General features: G+C 49.7%; 1 protein-coding gene and 1 pseudogene across 1 annotated transcript; both read right to left on the bottom strand.

Annotated features, from left to right (window-relative positions):
- Positions 1-1,221: 1,221 nt before the first annotated feature.
- LOC102009091 (late lactation protein B-like) lies at positions 1,222-4,162 on the bottom strand. The gene is made up of 7 exons (XM_013506585.1): positions 3,977-4,162; positions 3,360-3,493; positions 3,047-3,117; positions 2,474-2,581; positions 1,974-2,075; positions 1,735-1,761; positions 1,222-1,352 (listed from the first exon to the last, which is right to left on the bottom strand). Exons 1-6 carry the CDS (start codon positions 4,058-4,060, stop codon positions 1,745-1,747), a joined length of 516 nt encoding a protein of 171 aa, XP_013362039.1. The 5' UTR covers positions 4,061-4,162; the 3' UTR covers positions 1,222-1,352; positions 1,735-1,744.
- A 5,953-nt stretch (positions 4,163-10,115) lies between these two features.
- On the bottom strand, positions 10,116-10,621 carry LOC102019938 (annotated as a pseudogene).
- Between the last annotated feature and the right edge of the window lie 1,667 nt (positions 10,622-12,288).

Genomic DNA, 12,288 nt, shown 5'->3' with positions numbered 1-12,288 from the left:
TGATTCAAATAACTGTTATATAAACTAAATCTGGCTGCTTTGTTTTATATTTTCATTGTACAACATTGTTAATTCTTGTCTCCTACCAAAGAGATCTGATCCAGTACCTTGAGCTGTTGATAATCACCTACAAAGCTGGCAAAATTAAACTTAACAATGGGCTCCAGGTAAATGACCTACATGCTACTCCTAGTAACCCTCTTTGTTGCACAAATTATTTCTACACCTAAATTTTATTCTTCTTTTGATCAAGTCTCTACCTTTTCAGTAGAGGTATTTTTCCTATTTTTTAGCTGTTTTGAAAATCATTGTCTACCGTGAGATCTATAACTTATTTTTATTCATTTTTAGTGGGAGGCACCCGACCCTTTGCTCATTCACTCAGGCACTGGAAACCAGGGAGATGCGCTGTGTCCATTGTGGTTAGAGTAGAACCTGCCCCTGCCCTCCAGTGTGTCCAGGCTGCTTCGGCCTCCAATTCAGGACCAACCAGCAGCCCCCCAAAACCAGGTCCAGACAGGACAGGGCGGCAGGTCCGCTGGGAGTCAGGCTCACAGTCATGTGACTGAGAAATCAGAGGCCTCTCAGTGAAAGATGGACACATTGCAGGCCCACTCTTGGTGCAGGTAGGCACAGATAGGATTAATGTTTCCTGGGGCTGTCTGTGTCTCCAGGATGCAGGACTCTCTTCCTTCACCGTGCCCCTCGTTTCCCTGTAGGTAATGTCACCACACACCTTGGTCCCTAGACAAACCACAGCCAGGACCAGGATGGGAGCAATGGCAGGGTGGCTCTCAGCAATGGCAAGAGAGCTCTCAGCTCTCTTGCTTGAAAGGTGAGGAGCAAATGCTGGAAAAACTCCCTCACCCTCGTCATTGAGCCCAGGCTGCTCAGCGTGGCCCCCCTCACAGGGGCCCAAGAAGTCCCTTTTGTGCCCAGTCTTCAGCCCTGATGCAGATGTCTCCCCTCCCCTGCCCTCTCCAGTGGCTTCCCAGATGCTCCCACCCAGGTCCCAGCCTCACCCAAGTCCAGCTGGAACCATGGCTCATCAGGGGGCCCTCAAGGATGTCATGTGGCCTTATAGTTCTGTGCAATGTTTGTGTATTGAGCTCTGGCCACTGCTAGGGTCAAGGTCTCCCCATGTTCCCCATGACTCCCCCTCCTAGCAGAACTCTTAGGAAGCCAATGCAAGGTCCCCACATGGACAGGCTGAGCCCAGAGTGGTTGCTGAAGTTCTTTATTTGGAGTCAGACAGGGTCAGGGGAGGGATGGGCTGCTGCAGGAGGGCAGTCCATCGGCGTTCGTGCAGTTGGCAGTAGCGGGGTCTCAGGATGTGCAGACCTGGTTGGCAGCTGTGAGGAAAGAGGAACTGAGAGAGGAGCCTGGGACGGGCAGAGGCCAGGCTGCTGCGCGGTCCCACCTGGGCAGCTGTGCAGAACAACCCTGGCCTCTCTATGATCATGCAGCCTCTGGGCATCCTTGGTGGGTATGTAGGGGGGGTGTCAGGGAGTGGGGAGGGGTGATGGTGGTGACCAGCGATGCTTAAGAAAGGATTTCCCCAAGGTCCTGGGAGTTACACTCCAGGCCAGCTCCTGGGGTGACCATTCCTGCTTGGCCCAGGCAGGGTCACTCCTGCCTTTTCGGGATAGGAGTGGAACCGGAGCAGATGGGTCCTCGGATTCCAGGAACCCAGGACTCTGGACCCTTGCAATGTTCTCCCAGAGAGTCACTTACCCAAGTCGTCCTAGGAGACACATTTCTCTGTGGGAACCAAGAAAAGCCAAGGAGTGAGAAGGTGCCCTGGAAGAAGGTCCAGACCCCACCCCACCCGCAACAATACCCTCCCACAGCCAAGACCCAAACCCAGGCCCTTGTGTCCCTGAGAGGGACAAGGGAGAGGTGAGGGACCCAGAGTGACACTGGAAGATGCAGAGGGAGCACCGGCGGGCGTGCAGGAAGGACCCTGTGCTCACTGCTTTGCTGGGGGATGACCATGTACTCCACAGGGATCTTCTTGTGCTTTATGAACTTCTTAAATTCGCGCAGGGCCTCTGGGTTTTCCTCCGGCATCCTCGCTGTGGGGAAAGGGCCGGGGGAGCAGAGGGGGAATGGCCGCTCAGTTCTGCGGGGAGCTAATGACCCCGAGGACACGGCCACCACCCAGCATCAGGGGCTTCACCCTGAGAACGGATGAGGTGCCAAGGTGACCCCATCTGTGCCAGAGACCCCAGGAAGCAGCACTTGGCAGCTATAGCAAGCAGGACCCTTGTCAGCACGGTCAGTGTCTGAGGGCCCGCATGTCCCTGGCACCTCCTGCCTACTGAGCCCCTTCCCAGTCTGGGGCTCACACCCTACCAGAGCAGCATGCCATGCCCAGTGCCCTGAAGGCAACCCGGGGGCTTCTTAGTCCCCCAGTGCCAGAACAAGGCTTCGAGACGGGAAGCTGGGGCCTGAGAGAGGAAGGGCGCCTCACCCATGAGCTTCGCAATGCGCACGGGCATCCCGAAGACCTGGTGCTCAATGTAGAAGATGAGGTGGTCCTTCACATTCATCTCCTCTACAGATACGATCATGTCTTGTGCTGTGCGTGAACAGACAAAATAGCTCTTCAGTGTCTTTGTTCCTAGGAAACACTCTTGAGACCTTAAGGAACAGCCTGGAATGTTTCGGGGGCCACCCAGGAGAGCTAGCCAGCCCGGGGCGGTCCTTGTGGCGAGGCCCCGTGGGGAGGGGGCCATCCTGAGCCGTGGATACAGACCACGGAGGACGAGGCTGGAGCCTGGCCAGAACTGAGCAGCTGCCCTGTCCTGTATCCCAGCCCCTTAGCCCTGTTTCCCCATGTGTCCGCAGCAGGACCACCCAGAAGGTGAGAGGTCAGCCTGTGCTGTAGATAAACCGATAATACCCAGTGTGTGGAATGAGAGCTGCAAGACCTCCAGGAAGGGCGAGGGCAGCTCCTGCAAGGAGGTGGACAGAGAAAGAGCCGCTCCCTCCCCGGAGCTATCACCACGCGGGCTGAGCCTGGGCACAGCTGGGCTGGACTTACTGGTTTTGAATTTTTTAGGATCCTTGGTTCTCTGCATCTCAATGATCTTCTCTTGGCATTTATTCTTATAGCTGGAAAACAGCAGGCTCGTGGGCAGCTGCGCCCCCAGACGCATCTGAGCCCAGCTCAACTCCCCACTTCCACTGGCCCTGACCCGGTGACACCAAAGCTACTCCCTGCCATCAGAGCTATCGGATGCTGCCTGGGACTGTGCCCCCTTAAGGTCAGGGCGCACTTTGCCACCTTTACCCAAAATGCGGCTGGGGACAGAGGAGGAAAGTAGACTTGGGGTCCCAAGGCGGTCAATACTCACGAGAAGGAAAACTGGGCTTCGTAGCTGCCGTCCTCCAGAGCTGTCACTGTCACAGGGAATGACTTCTTGGGCTTCATTCCCTCTGGCATCGGCCTACTGGCTACTAAGGCCTTCAGGTACCAGGTCCCTTCAAACTGAAGCAGGGTGAGCTGTGAGCCCGTTACTGCTTAATCCATGTGCCAGCCCATACGCGAGGCACTCCTGTAACACAGGCCACAGCCCCCAGAGACAGGCAGGGCTCCCACACCATCCACCCTTACCTCCGTGCTCCGTAGAGCAAGCCCGGCACTCAGGGCTCCCAGCTCCCGGCAAAGGGGGAGTACGTCCCCCTCCCTGGGGAAGTGTTCTCTTTGAGGACAAGGCATCAGGCCCAAGTGATTCCTCATCCCCGAGGACCCAGCCCTGCAGAGCCTTCTGGATCTCGATGTCGCTTCCACAAGACCCTTGACCCAGACCCACTTCCCGTTCCAGCCCTGCCCGCACTGGAGCGGCTATGTCTGCTGACAGCACAAGTCCCTCCATGTCTGGCCGCTCTAAACTAGGAGTGCCGCCTCCTGAAAGAGGGTTTCCGCCCCAGCCTTGCTTCTATCCCTCCCCACCACTCCTCCCCGACTCACAGCATTCCTCGCTGGTTCAGCATCCTGGGCCTGCAGGGAAGCCAGCAGACTGAGCAGCAAGATGGCCCATATCACGGTCTTCATCTCCAGACGCTGTGCTCACAGCCGAGGCAGTGTCTGGATGAGCCGAGGGTCTGGACAGCTGTGGCAGCTCCTCACCAGAGGATCGCCTTTATGTTCCTAATTTGTAGTGGCCTGGGAGCACTTGACAATGACCACAGTCCTCCCGCCCCCTGTTGTAGCCAATGACACATGTATCAGGAAGGCGGAATGCTGTTATTGTTGGGATCTGATTAATCAAAACTTAAGTTCATCCAGAGATGAAAACACATGCGATGCCATCCAGGGCTTGTGCACACAAGGGTGCTGTTCACAGACCAGTCTGCCCTGGGGAGATGTACCAGTCCCTTGCAGGATCAGGAGCGAGAGTCTGTGTGCCAGCCAGGAAGGGAGGTCTTGGCTTCCTCACGCGCCCTCTCCACTCTGTCCTGTAGCTGCCTGTGCGTCAGTTCTCAGTAGCTGCACCTTACTTCCCACTGCCGAGGAAGGGGAAGCTGAATCTCAGACCATCCATCTGTTTCTGAGTCCAAGCTCTCCCTGCCCTGGGAACCCACCCTCATTGTCCTTCTCCTCCCTGGGGTGCCCCAACCCTAGAACTTCCAGTGGTGGGGACACTATTTTATGGCTCAAGATCAGTTTATAATATCCACCACCTCAGAGCAACCACTTCCTACACCAGGAAGCTCCATCGCCTCACCACCTTGCCTCTTTCTGTACCCCAGGCCTTCTGTGCTCTCTTTAGAGCACTTCTTACTCTCCTACCTCCCAACTCCATCACCCTGGAGGTGACGTTCCAAGATAACAACTTTCCAGCAGCCCAAGGTGCATCTCAGACAGAGGCCCTCTCAACTTCACACCTGTCTTAACTTTGCCAGTGAAGACTTTATCTCTTTAGCACTTGGAGGCACATAGCAATAGCCATCCAACTAAAAACTTGCCATGATGACTATTTCCCCACAGCTCTAGGGTGCCAGAGACGTTGAAGGTTGTGTTGATTGGTCGTGCATGCCAGTTCGTGGTAGATGTAAGCCGGGGTTGTGTTTTGATTGTTAGTGTATTGCTGTGTGGTGTGTCTGTTCATGGTTTTGTCTTTGGTTCACAGGTCTCCAGAGAAAGAAAGTATGTGAAGGGCTTCATCCATATCCAGACCGTAGGCAAACCACAAGATCCTGAACGTTAGGCGCATATAGTAATTGCAAATACAGAGAGGAGCTGGGAAGGAGTGAGCATATTTTGTACAAGTAAGGATTTGAGTTTTGGGGTTTTGATGGATAATTTGCAGAGATGGCAGCCAAGAATCTCTCCAGTCTGTGGACATAGAGGCTATTTCTGACAGCGAATCAGGGTCTGTTTTCCTATCCCATAATTCTGGCCTGGCGCTGTGAATTGATTGAACAATAGAAGGTGGTAGCAGTGGCATGTGTCTACTCCTTTCCTAGATCTTAAGAGGCTATAAGCTTCTGCTTTCAATTTTTGGAAGCTGTGACCTGTCTTGTTCAGAAGCCCACCCACCATACTGGGGCAAAGCACGGGAGACCATGTGGAGATGGTACACTAGAAGGAGGGGGAGGCCCATCCCTACAGGCTCCAGTCCCGTCTAGAGGTGTCAGACACGAGGTGGAAGCCATCCTGGATCCTCCAGCCAGGGTCCATCATCCCAACCAAAACTGGGTGGCAGAGACACGGGGCAGAAGGCTGGGCAAGTACCCTGGTGCTATTTAAGTGGCCACATTTTCAGCAGTAGACACTGAAACACCACGCCTGTCTGATCTTTGCCTAATTAAATTTCATCTCGGGAACTGTAAAACAGCAAATTCTAATTCTGTCTTCCCTCCTCCATTAATTTTGGCGATTCATGCTATACAGAGCCTTCCTCCTCTACCTCTGTCTCTGTCTCTGTCTCTTGACATTACTAAATTCCATTAACTTACAGCATTGTCTTCAGGACTGAGGGTCTAGCTCAGGGGCAGCATGCTTGCCCTGGGCTTGATCTTCATCACCTCTTCTGCCAAAAATTCAACATATTAGAGAAAATCGCATTCATTATGAATTTTCAAGGAAAACTTGTCCTCGAAGTATCAAATCCATGCAGAAGAGTGCAAAACTCCTCAGCAATCCACATTCTGAGCACATTTGAATGCACCTCCCAGAGAGCACAGACCTCTCCCAAGAGGACATTTGGCCAGAATCCAGTCCAAGTAGTCACGATTACAGGCCCCTCCCAGGAGCGGCCATGGCTACCACATAGCACCACCATGCCTGGAAGGGCACCGAGGCAGCCTTGTCCCCAGAGCCCCCTGGAGTCCATGCTGGGTTGTACTGTGGCTGTGCCCACTCATCCCCACCAGCTCCAGGGTGCTGCACCTCTGGGTCAGGTTCCTTCCCCCCAGCCCACACTTGGCCCCCACTCCCTGCCTGCAATCGGAGCTCTGTGGGATCTGTGCAGGTGCCCTCCTCAGGGGTCACCCAACCCCAACTCCAGCCTCTGTGGAGTTTTCCAGACCCTCTTTGGAGTTTGGAGTTTTCCGGCTCCCTGGGGCTGACACCGTTCTGGAGCCCCCAGCCATGATGGATGGCCTCAGCTCCAAGGCCAGGCTCAGAGGGCACCCTCTCAGCTTTGTGTGGGATCATCTGGGGTCCACTGACCCGGATTCAAGCCCACCTCTGGGCCACACCACAGCCCTGTGAGAGTCGGAAGCAAGGGTGACCTCTCAGCTCATTTTTCTTGCTTGGGAATGGATCAGTGATTACATTGTGACAGTGGGTTGAGGAATAAAGCAGGGAGATGAAGGTGCCCAAGGGGGCTGGACTCTGGAGATCCCCTGAGAGAGACCCCAACACAGATGAGGCTTCTGACTGTGATGGAGGATGAATGAAGAGCGATGATTCCAACTCCCCCAGGCATGGCTGAGCACAGTTACTTAGAGCTGAGTGGCCTTGAGTGCTGGTACAGGGACAGAGGACACACGGCTAGCCATGTGGAGCTCCTAGTGTGAGGTGTGCAAGAGGCCAGGGGTCACATGCACATGCACATTTTGTCTCAGGCCCTGGCAGGCCCCATCTGTGTGTTAGACAGTGGACATGAGGCCTAGTCACCCTGAAATGCCCTCTGCACCCATGGGAGGGAGGCTCTATGCCGCCCCAGCATCAGGCGTGAGGGAGGGGCCAGAAGAAGGGAGGCTCTGAGTCCCATGGCCGACGCTCCCTCAGACAATCGGGAAATGAGGGCAGGACAGACCGGAACTGCCCATGACATTGGCAGGGCTGGGGGTAGAGTGGAGGACTACAGCATCCTGTGCCAGACTCAGCCCTTCCGTGGGTCAGCTTTAGAAAGGAAGGCTCTACGATCCTGGAGATCCCTGCTCGCCTCTCCCACGTGGCCCCTTTTCTCTGCTTTACTAGGTCCACCCAGAAGGGCAATCACACATGGGCCAGGGATATAGCTGAGTGGCATAGGTGCCTGCCTGGCAGGTGCAAGGTCCTGAGTTTGATTTCCGGTACCAAAAAAAAAAAAAAGTACAATCACATAAACATGTGCGTATACATGTTGAATAGCCATGATGCAGACCAGAGGAGCAAGGGATGCTGGGGAGGTAACAGGGAAAAAGGAAGAGGTCAGAAGTAGCCAGGGAGGGAGGTGTGTCCTTCCGGGTCACCCCTCCAGTGATTTGCCTCTTCCAACCAGACCCCACCTCCTCACATCTAGTCAGTAATTCAATCCACTTCCAAATAATTCAATCCACTTCCAAAAGCCGTGCCTATGAGTGTGTGAGCATGTGGGGGGACATTCTTGATCTAAACCATAACAAGCACCCTGCCAGAGCATGGCTACTCGGGCTTGAGCTGCACCAAGGATTAAGAGGAGGCTTAAGATGAATATGAACACATCTTGGAGATCAGCTTCACAGTGGGGACTGTAGTTTGTTCCACTAATCATCCATTTGAATTGTTTCATAGGTTGTGGCCACACCCACACTGAAGCCTGAGATGCAGAACAAACTCAAGTTACAGCTTGAGTAGGTCAGGGAAAGAGGTGAACTGAGGTAGGAGGTGCTGATGACTGGCCATCTCGGCCCACCTACAACTGGAAGCACGTCCTCAAAGGAGGAGTTGGTCTGACCCGCCTCTTCTTTAACATTCTAGGAATATTTATTTCATTCCTGACCAGTAGGCTCCAGCACACAACTCTCAACAATGAGCTGCCTCCCTCACTCCCACAAAGCCACCAAATGCTATGGTGCCACTGTTTAGGTCCTCCGCCTTTCAAAGATTTGCTGCCAATATCATTATGTAAGGAATAAACCTTTGAGGGACTGAACAGCACTTATTCTCTGTAAAAGATAACCTCTGACTTCACGCACAAAACTCCAGTGAGCAAGTTTTAGGTCCATAAATAGAAAGAAAATATTGCCGGGCATGGTGGTGCATTACTGTAATCCCAGCACTTGGGAGGCTGAGGCAGGAAGATAGTTGTGAGTTTGAGACCAGCCTAGGCTACAAAGTGAGCTCAAGGTCAGCCTGAACTGCATAGCGAGACCATGTCTCAAAGAGGTAAAAAAAATTATTCTAGTTTTGTAAATTATATGGAATAAAATAAGCATTTGTACTTGCTTTGTTATAAGGAAATAAGACTATTTTTCCCTACCAGGAATCAGAACAGTAACTGTGATGATTCCTTTGGGTCATAAACTGCCCACTAGTTATCTTTTCTGAGATGTTCAGAAATAAGAAGTTGGCTCATCTGCCTTATAAAACTTAAAGAAATATTTGCAGTATTTGCAGGAGTTACAGGTAATTCATGCGGTAGACTCTTGCAATAACATTCAGGAGGCCTATTCTCTTCATTCAAAAAACTCCATCCTGGTAGGTAAAAGGAAACCCCCATTATCCCTGAGCAAGAAAGGAGAAATAATTATCAGTACTTTTATCAGTTAGTAGAAACTGCTGTGAATGTGTTATCTCTCTCTGGAGCGTTCTCAGAGAATTCACATAAACTGAAACAGGAATGGCGTGCCCTCAGAGACCTCTCACACAAGTAAGTGTAGCTACAGGTCTGAGTGGGTGATCTTCGAGTTTTAACTTCAATAACTGTACAGCCAAACATTTTAAAATTTGAAGGATCCAGAGAGGATGTGTATGGGATATGAAACTGTCGGGCACAGGGGAATTCTTTACATGTCAGCAAACTGCGGCAGGAGGAAAACAAAGGGCGGGGCTAAACAGAGAGTGGTGACAAAGTGAACCCGGGGTGACGCGTTGCTGTTCTGAGCTGGGCCTTTCTTCTTCCCAAGCCGTGGGCCTCTGGCTACACTCTGCTATATTGCTCTTCTATTCGTGTAAACCAAATGCTGCAGAATAAATTTAGTAGTGTCCCCAACCAATCCAAGTCTTTTTGTTCAAAGAGTAAATAAGAGAAAGGAGTTAGCTTCTTCATCCAGGAGTGCTATGTGATTTCAAGGCATCTTAACATAATTCATTCAACTTTATACAACTGGGCAATAGCAGAAATCACAAAAGGAAACCAAGAAAGTGCACTTCATTTAGGGCTCAATGGACAGGATCTGTGCGGCACAGCAACTAACCTTCGTATACTCAGAGTCTGGTTTGAAAGACCATCAGAAACTCAGGTTATTGAAAATCACAGATGTCACCAAAAGGAATGCTACTTAAAGTCAAAAAACTTCCCAAAGGGCTACCATCTTGGAAGGAGTTTCAGAATGCTGCTAGCACAGGGTGGCTACCTTACATCTCATCGATGGCTTTGTTAGAAGAGCAGCCCCAGCCAGTGCTGTATTAAAATCTCATGGGTTGGGGGTGGGCGTACAAAACAATCTACTCTTCTGAATATATATGGCTTTGCACCCAGAGAAAGCCTTTGCCCACAAAAAGGAATTTCCGCATACGGATAATCCTCTTTAAATGATGGGTGATCTTTCCCAGGACATGTCTTTTCTCCTGAAGTCTTTAGAGACAGAAGTTCCACCTGGGTTCCAGTACACATTTCTGTGAGCTCAGCTTCCTGAAAACATATACCTGCCAGGTCCTAGGTTCTCCCCTGCCAGTGACTGTATTTACTACTTCACAGCCACCAGAATCACGCATACACTGTTAACATGAAGAAAAGTACAGCAATAGTTGCAAGTTTGGCATAAGTGGAATACATGGTGAAGGACTTCACATGCTGGCTGTGTTTCTTGGACAGGCTGGACAAATTTTAGCCTTTGAACCCAGTACTGAGAGTGTTTCTCCCTGCTGTAACACTTCTTCGATTCTGGCCACCATGATCCTTCGCACACCTTGCAGCTCAGGGCTGATGTACCCTAGGTTTCTCTGGGCACAACTGTCAATCTTGAGCTTCTTGATTTTCTGAACAAAGGTATCAAATTCAATAAAGGAATAAGGCCTAGATACAGTAGCCACCTCCTGCCCATGCTGGTCACCAAATTCTGAGTGCAAATCTTCTAGGTAGGCAAAAGCCAACTTTTTAGGGAAGGCAGATTCACACAAAACCAAATAATACACTTCCTCTTTGATAATGTAGTGAAGATTCAGGCCTCCTGCTTCCAAGGAGCCAGGAAGTGACATTCAAAGTAAGGACCAGAGCTTCCCCCACAAGTACCACCGCCATCCTCAGCAACAGTGAGGTCCAAGCTCCTCCAATGATGAGAACAGCCAAGTCCATATTAGGAAAGCCAGCGTGACAATCTCTTCCAGGAGAGCCAACAGCCCCAAGAGAACCAACAACACCCCTTCTTCTTCTCTAGTCCTCCTTTTTATCTTGTTGGCAACAATCCTCAGGTAGACCTTCCATACCCAGCACCATACTGATTCAGTTTAGCTGGGTGTTACAAGTTGACCACCAGTTGTCAATCCACCACACATGTGTAAATATCACGTGGTCTTCCCTCATGTGAGAAAATAAGAGTAAATAAGGACCAAAATGAACAATACACATTGTAACATAAGAAGAAATTGTTCAAAAGGAAAGAGGAGCTAGAGAGGGGGAAGGGGGAAAGGAAGGAAGAGAAAAGGAAAAAAATAATAAAGATAAAATGGAAACAAAGCTTTGTGAATAGGAGGGAAAAGAGGGTAGAAGGGAGGGGAGGGGTTGAGAAAAAAGAGGAATCAAGATATATCATATACCAGTATAAATTATCTATGATAAATATGATCATTATATATATAGTGCCAACAAACTTAATTTAAAAATTTCTTAAAAGATGGAAAGACCTCCTTTGTACATGAGACAGCTGTATTATTATTGTTAAAATGGCCATATGACCAAAAGCAAACTACAGATTCAAAGCAATCACCATAAAAATTCTCATAACATTCTTTACAAAACTAGAAGAAACAATTCTGAACAACTCATACAGAAATACAAAAGACCAAGAATAATCAAAGAAATCATAAGTTAAAAAGAGTAAGTCTGCAGGCATCACGATATGCAATTTCAAATTATGCTACAAAGTCATGGTAACACAAAACAGCATTGCACAAAAATAGCCATGTAAGCCAAAAGAGTAGAATAGAAAGCACAAAATCAAACCCACACAACTACACCCACCTGATTCTTGATAAAGGACCCAAAAACACACATTGGAGAAAAGGCGGCCTCTTAAACAAACGATGCCAGGAAAATTGGATATCTATATGGAGAAGTTTGAAACTAGATTTCTACCCTGCACAAAAATCAAATCCAAATGGATCAAAGACCTACATATAAGACCTGAAACTTTGAAATAGCTAAAGAAAATTTGGCAAAACACTGGAAACCACAAGTACAGGCAAAGACTTCCTGAATAAGACTCCAAAAGCATAAGAAAAATCAACAAGTGAGAATACATCAAATTAAAAAGTTTTTGCACAGCAAAGGAAACAACTAAAGAGTGAAGAGAACCTGCAGAATGGGAGAATGTCTTTGCCAGTTACTCATCGGCCAGAGGACTGATATCTAGAATACATAAAGAACTCAATAAACAACACCAAAAATCAAATAGCTCCCCTATCAGTAAATGGGCAAATTAATTTGAAAGATATTTCTCAAAAGAAAAATACAAGGGCCAGGGATATAGCTCAGCAGCACAGCACCTGCCTGGCAAGGGCAAGGTCCTGAGTTTGATTCCCAGTACAAAACAAACAAACAAAAATACAAGTGGCCAATAAGTATATAAAAAGTATTTAATATATTTACCTGTTATGCCATTATGGCAATGCAAATTGTCATGGCTTCTATCCAGATGTCCCCCAAA

The sequence above is a fragment of the Chinchilla lanigera genome, unplaced genomic scaffold (genome assembly GCF_000276665.1).
Source record: "Chinchilla lanigera isolate Chin_1 unplaced genomic scaffold, ChiLan1.0 scaffold00112, whole genome shotgun sequence".
Classification (NCBI taxonomy): domain Eukaryota; kingdom Metazoa; phylum Chordata; class Mammalia; order Rodentia; family Chinchillidae; genus Chinchilla; species Chinchilla lanigera.
The sequence above is the reverse complement of the archived record's forward strand: the minus strand, read 5'-3'. Positions and strand labels throughout refer to the sequence as shown.